Raw genomic sequence first — 15,927 nt, 5'->3', positions numbered from 1 at the left:
TTGAGAGCTGGACACAAACAGATGAAAAAAATGTACATATGTAAATAATGTAAAAAACATACACTCATTGGTTGGTTGGAGAGAAGGGTGCGTGTGGAGCTATAAGTGCAACCACCCTCTCGTTTTGAGATCTGGGTTGTTTAAATATTCTCATACAATATCTAAACAAGCGTAGAGCTTCACAATGTAACAAAAAAATGGGATAACTAAATGTTTTTTAAATTTTCAAAATCATCAAAAATTTCAAATTTTTATAGATTTTGATTGACCTTGCGTAATCGGAAAATATCCGTTAAATGCGTAAAACAATTTTTTTTTAGTACTCAACCATGCAAAGTGTAAATAAATTTTACTATAGCGTTAAATAAAACGTACTCGAAGGATAAATAAAAATTTTTGAAAAAAAAAAGGTAAAATTTCATTTTTTTCATAATTTTTAGGCCTGTTGCGGGATCGGAAGATAAAGTCCGATTTGAATAATTTTTTTTTGTTTTTCTTGTAATTACCAATCGCAACTTTTTCGCACTATAGCGATACGGAATGATCAACTTAACTTTTTTCGCACCACCCTAATATACATGTTTTGCTGCGATATTAGGCGAGAATAATAAATAACAATTTGGTACAATAACTTATATAAATTTCTTCATAATTCATATTCATATCAAGCGGGTAAAAATGCCATACCTGGGTTACGAATTTTCATTAGAAATTAAAAAAATATGTTGTGTTAACATTTTTTGTTTTTACGGAATGGATATGCTGGATGCTCTTCGATCCTACAACAAAAAATATTGTTAAAATTCTTCAAAAATTTATCATTAGTTATCTTCCATTTTTTATGAATTTGTATTATTCTAAATTCTTATTTAATATCACTGTTGATACAACTTATCATTAAACTATGCTTTAATTATCATTAAAAGCTACTGAGGACTGGAACGGTCGTGTCACTATCGGCGAGAAGAAGATTTGCAACTTGAGATATGCAGATGATACAACCGTTCTCGCTAGTTCCGAGGTTGAACTGATTCGCGATTCGCCTGCTAGGACGTAACTGGGTCTTAAATAAACGTAAAAGTAACGATGGGTCTTACATAAACAGAGACAAATCCAGAATGATGATAAATGACAGAGCTAAACCACAATCAAAATCATCTAGCAATGATAAACAATATCGCTGTTGTAGATAAGTTTGTGTATCTGGGCTATTTAATAACTAACAAGAGGGCTGTGATGAAGAAGTAAAACCCTGGTCAGTAAACCTCGAAAAGCTCTATGGCAAAATTAACACAAATTTGAAAAAGCCATGAAATAACTATCGATACAAAAATGAGACTACTAAGACGTCTAATTTTTCTAGTTTTCACTTATGCATCGGAATGCGATGCATAAGTGATGCTCTCCCGATACAGAAGGATAAGAAGATTATAGAAGTATTTGAGATGTACTACTGGACACGAATGCTGAGAATACCATAGGTGGCTCGAAGAACAAATACATCTATACTGAACCCGGTAAATTAAAGAAAACACTTCTTTTTCTTCAGCCTTCAGTAATCCAACTTTGGACATAGGCCTCCTCCAATTCAATCCAGTGTTGTCTATTTTTTGCGCCACCTGTTTCCAGTAGTGTCTTCCAAACTTCTTTATGTCATCAGCCCATCTCATTTGTGGCCTTCCTCTGCTTCTTCTTTCTAACCACGCTCTACATTGTTGTATTTCGTGATTCCATATTTTATCCTTCAGTCGGGTATTGTGTCCTGCGAAGCTCCATTTTAATTTGGCAGCATGTTCTCCTGCGTCTTTTACTTTGGTTTTGCTTCTAATCCATGTATTTGTTTTTTTTTATCTATGAGCCTCACCCCGAGCATTGATCTTTCCATCGCTCTCTGTGCCTTGACTATTTTATCCATATTGGCCTTGGCGAGTCTCCACGTCTGTGAACCATTTCTAAGTATAGGAAGGAAACACTGGTCGTAAACTCTGGTTCTCAAATATTGTTCTGTTTTAGTGTTTTTCAAGATCCAACTCAGTTTTCCAAATCCTGCCCACGCTAACCTTATTCTTCAGGTAATTTCGGCAGTTTGATTTTCTTTGTTAACTTTCATTATCTGTCCCAAGTAGATGTATTCGCTCAGAGTTGTAACCAGGATGATCCTAAGGGGGGGGGGGATTACATCTACTTGAAGGTCACTGGGGGGTATGGAATAATAATGGTGTTAAGCGTATAGAGCTCAAAGTACATCCAAAAGTGGGGGTTATAACCCCCAAAACCACCCCTGGTTACGCCTATGTATTCGCTTACTGTTTCTAAATCTATGTCATTCAACGTTATTTTTGTAATGTTCGGTGTATTCGTCATTACTTTTGTTTTTTCCAAGTTCATCTTAAGACCTACTTTTTCCGAAGTTTGAAATAGTTGACTCAGTTTTCTTCCATTATTATTTATTCCTTTATCTACCCAGTTAATATCTTTGAACACGTCTTCAAGTCCCAGTGTGAACAGCTTTAGTGAAATAACGTCTCCCTGGCGAACACCTCTGTTGATTGGTATAGCTTTGGTTTTCTCATCTATTTGTATTTTCATTGTAGCTTTCTTATAAATATTATGTATGAGCATTCTGTATCGAGAATCTATCCTGCAGTTGTTCATAGCTCTCTATTGCCCAAAGTTCTATGGAGTCGAATGCCTTTTCATAATCAACGAAGCCAATGTATAAGTTCAAGTGATATTCATTGGCTTTCTCTATTAGCGTTCTGACTGTAAGAAGATGATCCGCTGTACTGTAACCCTTCCGGAATCCTGACTGCTCTACCGGTTGATAGCTGTCAAGCTTCGACGATAACCTATTAGTTATTACTCTCATAAACAGTTTGTACATTTGGAACAGCAGGGAAATTGGCCCATAGTTCGTCAGATATCCCCTGTTTCCTTTTTTGAAGAGAATTATTGTCAAACTTTCTTTCCAATCATCTGGGACTTCCCCTTTGTGAAGGCATTCGTTGAAAAGATTTTCAATTCTTCGAGAATAATTTCACTTCCCTCCTTCAACATTTCAGCAAGTATTCCGTCTGGGCCCGGAGCCTTATTGTTCTTTAGTTGTGCCATAACTTGTTTTATTTCGAAGGACTCTATATTAGGGAGTACTTGGAAACAACTAATGGCTTTATGATATCACGATACCTGCATCAGATAAACGACTAAGGAGAAAAAGTTTAGAACTTATTTTACTGTATAAGAAAGAATTTAAGTTGTGTATGCACTTACAAGGGTAAGAAATGAGAGAAACATATTAAAAATGACATAGCAATATTAATTGCCTGAAATACCGTCACCAAGAATTTAAAAGATTGTTATTAGTGAGAAAAATATAATTTATTTGACATCAAGCAGAAAATATAATACGTACTTTGGAAAGAACTTCCAATCACAAATGCGAGCTTCTTCCCCAATATCGAGAGTTTCAAGTTTCTTCATTTCTTGATCACTTAAACAGAAATCGAACAAATCGAAATTGGATTTTAGCCTTTCGGGTGTCGTACTTTTTGGAATGACAGCCAGATTTCTTTGTATCAAGAATCTTAATGCTACTTGAGCGTTACTTTTGCAGTGTTTTTTGGCGATTTCAGCAACCACAGGGTTTGTTAATACGTTCACCAAATTCCTTTCTCTTAAATGATACAAAAATAAATTTTAATTGTTTAAAAACATTAGAGACCCGACGATTTCTTACGTTTGAAATCAATTCAGGAAAATGCTACTTTTCCAAACAACTTACTTTAGACCTAAGTGCTTCAAAAATGTGTTAAAATGGGGAGATCCAAGGGGGGAGTACGCCGTTACGCCAATTCCGTTCTGATGGCAGAACTGTACTAATTCTGGTTGTTGCAAGAACACGTGGTTCTCTATTTGAAGATTGGCTGGTTTAATCTTACAGAATTTTAATATATTGTCAATTTGACTAATGCTAAAATTACTTATGCCAATAGTTTTGGTTCTACCGGCTTCTACTTGTTTTTCCATTGCCTGTAATATCAAGAAAGTGTTAAGTAAAAGCCTAATGTGACACATCTTTGATTTGTAAGGTTTATTTTGTACTGTGAAGAAGTGAGTGAAGAAATCAAAACATAATAAGGGAAAATGTAACTGCCTGAAAGAAACACTTATAGAAAGTGATACGAAGGAATTTATTACAATGAGAAACATAGTAAAAAGAGCAGTCAAATTGGAAAAAAGGAAGCTGGGAAAAATTTGAAGGTAACTTGAATAAAGGATATAAAATAAACAACAGACAATTCTGGACTCGCATAAAGAAGTTATAAGGCATCAAAATAAAAGAAATAAGAAGAATAAAAGACAAAAACACCCAACTAAACATGAAGAAAATAGAAATACCTACTAGAAACTTGGATAGAACATTACACAGAAATATGTGCGATGAACTGGCAGAAGAATAGTTAGAGGAAGACGAAGTAGTAGAAAGTTGACTGGAGATAACAAGAAAGGAAATAAACGAAGCGTTAAATAGAATCAAAATATGAAAAGCATGTGGGGAGGACGAAATATCGTCAGAAATGATAAAGTATCTAGGGGCAAAGGGTAATGAATGGCTATGGATAATTGGCAAAGAAGCTTGGAAGAAGCAAAATATGTCTGAGGAATGGAAAAATAATTTAATCGTGCCAATATACAAAAAGGAGAGGAAACCCAATGTGAAAACTGCAGAACAATATTATAGTCCAATTAAGCTATAAACTGTGTACATAGATAATAGAAAAAAGACTTAGTGAGCACGTTGAATCAAAACTGATTCAAATCATCAGAAACAAAGACAAAGTAGAAACCTACCACTGAGTACTAACCAGAAGCAAATGTTCCTGGTTTGGACATATTAATACAATGAAACCAGAAAGAATAAAAGGCAAATATTAGAGAAGGAGAAGACCCTGAAGGAAATGGGATTATCAGATCAAATAAATAGGAAGGAATAAAGGGAAAAGAAAAGAAAGAAAAATTAAAGAAATATAAATGCGTGGAAAAATGCGAAAAAGAAGAACCATATTTCCAATCCGACGCCTGAGAGGGTAACGTTAAGTTACATAAGATAATAATAAGAAGAAGAAGTATATACTTTGCATGATTTCTTCTATTTATAATTCAAATGTTCTGTGACTAAAGAAGATTTTATGAATGAAGATGTGTGTAAAGAACTTTGATTGGTGTGGAAAAAAGTATAAGAAATATTAAATAATACTATTACAATATACCTGCCATATTCCTTTGTGATCTGCCTTTTCATATACTACTTCCTTAGTAGATTCAGTCTTTCCATACGGAAAATGTATCAAGTATAAGTCAAGGCAGTCTAGACAAAGTTTTTCAAGAGACTGACACAAATATTTTTCGACCCTGTCACGATGGATTCCTTGGATTGGAAGTTTGGTGACGATAAAAAGATCATCTCTTTTTAGTTTTTCAGAACATATCCATTGATTTATAATTTTGCCAATAATGTGTTCGTTATCATAGAATGCTGCTGTATCAATATGTCGGTAACCTATGTCCAAGGCTTGGTTCAGAGCAGCTTCAAATTCTTTCGGGTCATTAGCCTAAAAATATATTGTTTTTATAGAAATGTAGAGAATACGAGTAGAGTATCCCGAATGAAGTACGTGCCTCCTAGTGGCGGGATACGGGCAACAATACATTGGCTTATAGGGCAGTCCTTACAGTAGGGATCCTGGCCTATACAGAAAAATGCAGGCGGGTGTGGGGTAATACTGCACTTTGGTTGCATTGGTGGTGTATTGGCTAAACGTGCAGGACAGGGCAGGGTATGGTGCTGATAGAAAAGGCATTCAGGCATCAAATATCCAAAAATCTTTTCAGGCCATAATAATGAAAAGACCTTCTCCAAACGAAATAAAAAACTTATACTGAAATGATGGCATCTCCTGAGGTAAAATGTTCCGGAAGTAAAATGAGCCTCCATTCGGATCTCCGGGTGAGGACTATCTCAGGGGGAACACCATTACAGGTTAGAAAAATCAGGATAGGGTCTTGGAATCTTGGTAGTCTTACAGGTAAGAGTCTGGAGTTAGTGGATGCGCTCAAACGAAGAAGAGTTCAAATTGCTTGTATTCAAGAAACTAGGTGGAAAGGACAAAGGGCGAAAGAACTAGGTGATGGATATAAATTGTGGTATGTAGGGAGTAGTAACACTAGAAATGGAGTTGGTATAATTGCTGATAGTGAAATGAAAGATAACGTAGTAGAAGTTGTAAGAACGAGTGATAGAATGATGTCAGTGAAATTTGTAATTGATAAAGAGGTATTGAATGTTGTGTGTGTGTATGCTCCTCAAACAGGTCTGGGTGAGAATGAAAGAAGAGCTTTCTATGATCAATTGGGAGACATACTGAGTGATATTCCAGCGGAGGAGAAAGTTATAATAGGAGGTGATTTCAATGCACATGTGGGCCAAGCCAAGACAGGATATGAAACAATACATGGGGGATTAGGCTTTGGAACTAGAAATGAAGCTGGAGATGACATGCTAGAATTAGCAACAGCATTGGATATGGCGATTGTTAACACATTCTTTAAAAAGAGAGAAACTCAACTTATTACCTACAAAAGTGGACAACATCAATCCCAAATAGACTACTTCATGATAAGGAAAGAAGACATACGTGAATGCAAGGACTGCAAGGTAATAGTTAGTGAGACAGTAAGCCAACAACATAAGCTGCTTGTTCTGGACATCGAAGTAAAAAGCGAAACTAAACAGAAATATCGGAGAGGACCACAAAAAATCAAGTGGTGGATGCTAAAAGATGAGAAGGAAGGTCTATTCAGGGAAAGAATAGTAGAAAAAATATGTTGGAACATGAAAGGAAGCCCTAACACAATTTGGAGAAAAATGGCCAATATTATTAGAGAGACGGCTATTGAAATACTTGGGAAAACGTCAGGAAAGAAGTTTGAAGATAAAGAGACTTGGTGGTGGTCAAATGAAGTACAAGGAAAAATAAAAGAGAAGAGAAAATTATATAAAAAGTGGCAAGAAACCAGATCGGACATAGATCTTCAAAACTATATGGTCGCCAAAAAGGAAGCGAAAGTAGCAGTAGCAAAAGCTAAAGCAGAAGCGTATTCAAACCTATACGATCAACTTGATACCAGGGAAGGCGAAACGAAGATATATAAAATAGCCAAACAGAGAGCAAAGAAAGCAAAAGATTTTAATCAGATTAGATGTATCCGAGATGAAAATAATAAAATACTAGTTCACGAAAGGGATGTCAAAAAGAGATGGAGAAAGTACTTTGACAGCTTATTAAATGAAGAATTTGACAGACAGCCTGTAGAGTCAACGGAGACAGTAGCAGCAATGGTCACCAAAATAACCAATGAGGAAGTGGCTCAAGCGCTTCAAAAAATAAAGAAAGGAAAAGCGGTAGGACCAGATGATATTCCTGGGGAAGTATGGAGAGCATTGGGAGAGACAGGAACAAGGTGGCTAGCAGGTCTATTTAATAGAATTATGGAAGTTGGACAAATGCCAGACGAATGGAGAAGCAGTATACTGGTACCTGTTTACAAAAACAAGGGAGATATACAACAATGTACAAACTACAGGGCTATAAAACTGCTTAGCCACACCATGAAAATATGGGAAAGAGTAATTGATAGACGGATACGTGAAGAGACCGAAATATCCGAGAATCAATTTGGCTTTATGCAGGGTAGATCAACAACAGATGCAATTTTCACTATAAGGCAGTTGATGGAAAAATACAGGAGTAAAGAAACAAACGCTCATATGGTATTCATTGATCTTGAGAAAGCATATGATAGAGTTCCTCGAGAGATTCTGTGGTGGGCACTCAATAAGAAAGGAGTCCCTGGTGAATATGTAAAGATTGTGAGGGATATGTATGAGGGAGTAACGACTAGTGTTAGGACAGGTGTGGGAGAGACTGATAAATTTCATGTGAAAGTAGGATTGCATCAAGGTTCTGTGCTTAGTCCGTATTTATTCTCATTAGTTTTGGACCAGATAACAGCGAAAATACAGGGTAACATTCCATGGTGCTTAATGTATGCTGATGATGTCGTGTTAGTAGGAAATAGTGAAAGAGACTTAGAACAAAAACTGGAACAGTGGAGACAAGCTCTGGAGGAAAAAGGTTTAAAACTTAGTAGGACAAAAACAGAGTATTTGGAATGTTCATTTAAAGATGGAGCTACTACAAATAAAATGGTATCTTTGGATGGTGAAATGATTGTAAAAAGCAATAGCTTTAAGTACCTAGGATCGGTATTACAGAGTAATGGAGAAATAGATGGAGATGCATGCAGTAGAATTAGGGCTGGATGGATGAAGTGGAAAGAAGCGAGTGGTGTGTTGTGTGACAGAAAAATTCCAATGAAGCTGAAGGGAAAATTCTATAAAACAGCCATAAGACCAGCTATGATGTACGGAACTGAATGTTGGGCAGTGAAAAAGAAAGAGGAACAGCGAATGCATGTGGCGGAAATGAGAATGCTTAGATGGATGAGTGGAGTGACAAAGAAGGATAAAATTAGAAATGAGTATATTAGGGGAAGTCTAGGTGTGGCACCAATTGATGCCAAAATGAGAGAGCATAGGTTAAGATGGTTTGGTCATGTTCAACGTCGAGACGTTAACCACCCAATACGAAGAATAGCTGAAGTGCAGATTCCTGAAAGGAGTAGGAGAGGAAGACCAAAGAAGACCTGGGGGGAGACGATAAGGCAGGACATGTTGGTAAAGGGGATTAACATTGATATGGCCCAAGATAGAATTGTGTGGAGAAATGCAATTAGGGAAGCCGACCCCGCATAGGGATAAGGCAAAGAGAATGATGATGTAGAGAATACGAGTAGAATATAGAGGATATTTAGCTAACTAAGACATTCATGTACAAAAGCAAGTAAATCTGACAAGATATATACGAAGGATATCCATAGCTTTCACTGAATTCCTTCACTCAGCCGTTCTCTTCAGTTCTTTCTGTTTTGCCAGTCCCCTTTCTGTAGATTTCTTCTTTCCATTGCTTCGTCTACTTCATGTCTGAAAGATTTTCGGGATCTGCCTCTCTTCCTTCTTCATATCGGGCTCCACTCTGTCATTCTGTTTATTCAGCTTTTTTGTCTACTCTTCTGACATATCCGTACCAGGTTAATCTCTGCTGTTCTATGTAGTCTATTATATCTGAGTTCATTCCCATTCTTTTTTTAATCCCTATGTTATTTATTCTATCTATGTTTGTTACTCTGCAGCTTCTTCTTAGGAATTCCATCTGTGTTACTCTTATTTTGTTTTCGATTTTTTATTTTTTTATCCAATTTTCAAATTCATAAGTCAGGATACTTCTTGTCATGGTGTTATGTATTCTTTTTTGAAGTTATACTTCTTTACCGGCGATATGAGGGTGAATTTTTATATGTTAAAACCTATGATCCCGGCGCATGCGCATTATAACTTTGTTCTGATTGGATGTTCAAATGACATGTCAAAAATTATTCAATATAGCGGCTGTGGCACAGCTGTACGTAGTTTGATTATTTATGGTTGTTGCGTTTTGAAATTTGTGGGAAAAGAAACAAAGTTAGTTAATAGTAATACTGCCTTTTTAAATAGTTTTCATATACCTATATTTTTGGACTTTTGGACTATTTTGGACAAGGAAAACTCATTCTAATTTGGTAAGTAGTTTTTATTATAATCATATTGTAATTATACATTTGGATTAGGTTGAATACATACATTTATTTTCTCAAGAATGGGGATTTTAGAGAGAAATCCCAAATTAGGTCCGATTTTTATTTTTAAATTATGATTTTTTGGCGTAGATTTATTTATCTAGTAGGTATGTAATGCTTTGATTTACATACTTAATTTGATTACCAACAAAAGTTCTACCAATCTTCATCTGATATATTGTTTTCTTACTGTTTTGTTATATTTTAATATTTTCTTCCACAAAATTTAAACTACATAATTTAATTATATTCAAAACAACTGTCAAACAATAAAACGTTCAGTTACCCTATTTTTCCACATGACAAATAATGTGGGATTGGACGAGTGAGTCTAGGCTTCGATTACGAATCAAAGCGACCCGAAATTCACGGGTTCGATTCCCGATGCAAGTTTTTATTTTTTTATTTTTATGCATTTTATGATTGTAAGTATATTTGTTATATAATTTTTTTTTTTTCAGAAAATGCGTATTTAAAATTTTTGCCAACAATTATTATCGTTCAGAAATAATTTTTTCTTTGTGGCATTTTTCAATGTGTTTGTGTGCGTTTTATTCTTTTATTTTTTTAAATTTTTGGTATTGTCTTAAAAATCACATAATATGTAGTAGAAGTATAACTTCTTACGTGCGTACAAAGTACACACACATTAATTTTTTTTATACTGATGTTCTTGTCTCTTGTCTTTCCTATTCTATTTTTTATACAGTGAGCACGTAAAGGTTGAAATAGATTCATATTTCTCGAGAATGGACGATTTTGGAAAAAAATCCCGAAACAGGTCAATTTTTATTTTTAAATTGCGACTTTTTGGCATATATATCATACTAGTGACGTCACCCATCTGGGCGTGATGGCGTCATCTACGATTTTTTTAAAATGAGAATAGGGGTCTTGTGATAGCTCATTTGAAAGGTAATTCAATTCTCTATTGAGTAATGTAAACATTAACATAATTGTTTATACAGGGTGCACAAAAAAAATTTTTTTGAATTAAATTTATTGACATAAAAGGAAGAATGTGTGTAATTTATTTAATTTAAAATACATTTTACTCCTATCAGAAAACAGAAAATAATGTTTATTTGACAAATAAATATTGTCTTTTGCTTAAATTCAGTATTAAAGCAGCCACCCACCTTCCTCTTGACAGTTTGAACATTTAATTTAAGCGAAAAGCAATGATTATATTTCAAATAAACATTTTTTTTTCTGTTTTCTGAGAGCAGTAAAATGTATTTGAATTAAATAAATTACTTGTATTCTTCTCTTTATGTCAGTAAATTTATTCTAAAAAAATTTTTTTTGGACACCCTGTATAAATAATTATGTTAATGGTTATATTCCTGAATAGAGAATTGAATTACCTTTCAAGTGAGCTATCACACGACCCCTATTCCTATTTAAAAAAAATTATCGATGACGTCATCACGCCCAGATGGGTGACGTCACTAGTATGATATATATGCCAAAAAGTCGCAATTTAAAAATAAAAATTTACTTGTTTCGGGATTTTTTTCCAAAATCGTCCATTCTCAAGAAAATGAATTTATTCCAACCTTTACGTGCTCACTGTATATTTATTCCGGTGGTTATGTTGACGGAATTAATTGAAAACAATAAAAATAAATGTAACAAAACGAACGGTAAATATTTTATTTATTTTGATATCAAAAAGGTGTTTTGTTTAGTTCTCGAAATGGTATATTGTTAGCGACGACCATGGGTGTGTCTACCTCGTGCGGATGCTGGGAATGAACTGCCTCCTTCGAACCCCACTTATCATGTCGACTTATTTTGCGGTTTTAGATAATGACCAGAAAAGCCATAAATTCTGCCTCTGCGTTTTCAGGATGAGAAACTTTTATGGATTTTAAGAAATTGACATGACGAGTGTGGCACTCTGGGGGCATCGTAATCAATTAAGTGTTTCTTTGAAAGAAACATTAATCTTGTACAATCTGTTTAGGATAACATTTCGTTTCGTAAAATGTGCCCCTCTTAGCATCTGCTCTGTATTTACATGTGAATTTTGAATGACAAATGTTGTTTCGATTTTGAGAAAAAATAATTAAAAATTAAGAAAATAAAATTAACAGAAGTAGTAATTATAGCGTATCGCTATATATTCTTCAGTTATTCCTTTATTTGATATTACGAAACCTACATAAATACTTGTACTTGTCTATTCCTTTAATTTGTTACCTGCGTCTATTTTCAGATGTTTTTGTGTATTCTATGTATTTCTGTATTCTCTGTTGTATTTAGGTATTTAGTTTTCTTTAGGTTTATTTTCATTCCATTCTTTGTATATTCCTGTTCCAGTTTTCTCACCAAAAGGCTGTGGTCATCTTCATCTTGTGAGATCACTATTTGGTCATCAGCAAAACTGAGTGTATATAGGTATTCGTTTCTTATTGGTACGCCCATTCCTTCGCACTTTCGTGTCCATGGTTTCAGGGTTTTTTTCCAGGAATATTTTGAATAGGATAGGAGATATGGAGCAGTCCTGTAGTTGTTCCTATGTCGTCTTAATTGAACTGCATATTCTATTGCCCGTTTTGATAGCTACTTTGTTATTTTTGTAGAGTGATTTAATGCTTTTATTAATATTCGTGAAACTTAGATGCCTTTCATTGCTTCCCATAGCTTGGTTCTAGGTATCGAGTCCTAGGCTTTCTTAAGATCTACAAAAGCTAGATGGACGGATCTGTTTTGGCCATTATTTTTTCTATTAGTTGATCGACCTTGTAGATGTGATATAAGAATGCTTTTCCCGCTGTGGATATAACCACAATGGTTTATAATTTTTTCAAAAAGTACCTATTTGTGATATAACAAAGATATGGTCAAATAAACAGCTACCAGCGGAGTGGAATAGTGGTATTATTGTACCATTACATAAAAAAGGGAATCAGTTAGAATGTGGAAACTACCGTGGAATCACGCTGCTGAATGCAGCATACAAAGTAATGTCCAACGTCATTTATGAAAGACTTAGACCACACGCTGAAAAAATAGTTGGCAGGTACCAAAGTGGCTTCTGTAGACAGAAGTCAACAATAGACCAGATATTTGTTCTGCGACAGATCCTTGAAAAAACAAGTGAACATAACATCGACACACATCATCTCTTCATAGACTTCGAAAGCGCATATGACAATATAAACCGAGAATTCTTAATAAAAGCAATGAAAGAATTTAATATACCAACACAACTAATAGAACTGATAAAAGAATCTCTAAAAGTAGAAAGTAAAATCCGGATACAAAACGAACTAACAAAAACAATAGATGTGAAAAAGGGACTACGCCAGGGAGACGCTCTATCATGCATCTTGTTCAACATTGTACTCGAGAAAATAATGAGGGACACAACAGTCAATACTCGAGGAACAATAATTAATAAAAGCGTGCAAATACTAGCATTTGCAGATGATGTTGACATAATCGCAAGATCAAGAAGACAATTGATAGAGGCATTCAATCAAATAGAACGAGCTGCACAAAATAGTGGCCTGAAAATCAACCAGAACAAAACAAAATATATGCAGGTAAGTAAAAACACAGAAATAAGGCAGCCACAAAATATAAAAATAGGAGAATACAACATTGAGGGGGTAAAAAACTTTACATACTTGGGATCCCTAGTCACATCTGATAATAACGTAGCAGAGGAAGTGAAGAGGCGAATATTTATTGCCAATAAAAGTAATCATGGCTTAATTCGGCAACTAAGATCAGACAACGTCGCAAGGAAAACAAAATGACAAATATACAAAACCATAATAAGACCGGTACTCACATACGGCTCAGAAACCTGGACACTCACTAAAAGAGAGGAAACATTGCTAGCCACCTTTGAAAGAAAAATCTTGCGACACATATATAAGGGCACAAAAGAAAATGGAATTTGGCGAAGAAGGTACAACTTTGAACTATACGAAATATACCAGGATCCAGATATCATAACATTCATTAAAATAGGACGGCTGCGTTGGATGGGACATGTAGAAAGAATGGAAGAAGGCGAAATACCAAACAAAATATTCAAACAGATGCCAGTAGGAAAAAGAACAGGAGGAAGACCGAAGCTGAGATATTTAGAACAAATAGAAAATGATATAAAAAACCTTAAAAATAAAAAACTGGAGAAAAAAAGCACGAAACAGATTAGAGTGGAGAAGAATCCTGGAACAGGCGAAGACCCAGAAAGGGCTGTCGAGCCAATGATGATGATGACCTATTTGTGATAATAGGGTATGACCTTTAGAATAGACTGGAGTAGTTGGTCCATTTAGGACCAAGTAGGAGTAATTTATTGACGAACAAAATAATCTGGCTTTGAGAAAAGATCATCATCATTCTTGCCTCTTTATTTGCATATCACTCTTTGCCTTTATCTCCATAAGCGGTAGGCGTCCATTACATTTCTTCAGAAGTTTCTTGAAACTGATCTTGATACATATAATATCAATCCTCTTTAACATGTCCTGCTTAAGCGTCTCTCCCCACGTCTTCTTTGGTTTCTTCTCCTCCTAAAAGTAAATAAACAAGCTATACTTACTTGCCAAGTACCTAACCCTACCATGGGCATCTGCAACCGACCACAAGGGATCGTTCGCATAGGTTTTCCCATTTTTTGAGAAAGACTTTGTCGTTCTACCTGTAAAAGTAAGCATAATTAATAACGACTAATATTGATACGATCGTTTTTTGATATTGCAAAGTTTACAAGATCTCGCCATTTAGCTATTTAGTAGGCTAAAAGAATACGAAGTGCATAAGAAACACCTATGAGTGGTCAGACATTTCTGAAGACATGTGGCTTAGAATGAAGAAGTTTGGTCTCTTACCAATCAGAGAGAGAGGGAGAGAGTAGAGTTTGGATAAGGTCAGATGAATAATTGAAGCTACCTTTGTGCATTATCAGAATTTTTGAGCCGGCTTAGTAATAGCTTGGTCTACTATTCGGAAATCCCTTTCACCCTATCATTAGGGAACCGATATCTCTGTATATCTATCATGCTGGTGGCGAACTCTTCGCTAGATATCTGGTCCAAAAGATAGGCCTTCCTTCAGTTTAGCCTTCGAGAGATCTGGAAACTTTTTAATGAACTATTTGAAACATTATTTGTCGTTTGGGAGAGATTTAACAAATTGTTTCATAAATCGTAGCTTTATATAAAGAAGATTAAGGAGAATTTTTCCCGTGGTACCAAGTTTTCCTGTACCCCCATTGTTTTGTCCAACGGTAAATTTTCTTTGCTCCTAACTCTTAGCTGAGCAGTGATTTTTTTGTTCTATTAATGTCACATAAACAAGGAAATTTGGTCTATTCAGTTGAGTTTTTGGAGAATTACTGCCAAGTTTCCAAATCGAGGAACATCGAATGCCTAAAAATTGAAGAGAAGCATAGAAACCACAATTGTTATGGAATAAAACTGTTTTTAATTTTGGTTTCGATAAGTAGATAAAGAGCCATTGGGTGATTTCATGCTGAATTTGGGCGGCATGAAATGAGCAGCAGTATGAAATACCGATTTTTCTGGCAAACTAAATTTTACAATACATGTACGGACCAATCAACAGAATCAGACACCAGAAAATCAGGATCATTAAAGGATGGACAGTCTGGAAAAGCATTGCTTGTTTCAGTTCAATACGGTTTTAGTGAACCGAAAGAAAAAATAAAGGATGTACTTTTTCCTGCATTGGTATTTATCCATGTTTTAATATATTAATAAAACATTTACCTGAGGCCAAAGTCTGCTAAAATGTCGTACCAACATCTCAAATGCTAACATCTTTTTATTTTTTTTATAATTTTTTGACTTTAAAAATGCGTTATGACATATAGACATAAGTTTGACTATCAGAATATTTCAATAAATTGCCACCTCTACATTAGACATGTCTTACAGTTGCTGTATGTTAGGAGGACAGGGTCCATATAAAAATACAGTGGGTGATCATATTATTAGAGCCACCTAGTAAAATTCAATGTTTTAGAGGAAGGGTATATAATTGAGCTGGATCATATATTAATGGATTTGTTTCCATTTGGCTGTCTTGTTACATTTTATGAAAGTTCAATATAGTCGGAAAAATGAAAGAATGCCCATGAACGAT

The 15,927-nt window shown here is 35.0% G+C and overlaps 1 protein-coding gene across 1 annotated transcript; it reads right to left on the bottom strand.

Moving 5' to 3' along the window:
• Positions 1-371: 371 nt before the first annotated feature.
• LOC126886988 (1,5-anhydro-D-fructose reductase-like) lies at positions 372-15,647 on the bottom strand. Its single transcript, XM_050654226.1, has 6 exons — positions 15,552-15,647; positions 14,363-14,461; positions 5,271-5,612; positions 3,782-4,029; positions 3,413-3,673; positions 372-779 (listed from the first exon to the last, which is right to left on the bottom strand). The coding sequence occupies exons 1-6, from the start codon at positions 15,600-15,602 to the stop codon at positions 731-733; spliced, it is 1,050 nt and encodes a 349-aa protein (XP_050510183.1). The 5' UTR covers positions 15,603-15,647; the 3' UTR covers positions 372-730.
• Positions 15,648-15,927: the final 280 nt, after the last annotated feature.

Source organism: Diabrotica virgifera, chromosome 6 (assembly GCF_917563875.1).
Source record: "Diabrotica virgifera virgifera chromosome 6, PGI_DIABVI_V3a".
Taxonomy (NCBI): domain Eukaryota; kingdom Metazoa; phylum Arthropoda; class Insecta; order Coleoptera; family Chrysomelidae; genus Diabrotica; species Diabrotica virgifera.
This window is presented reverse-complemented; position numbering and strand designations above follow the sequence as displayed.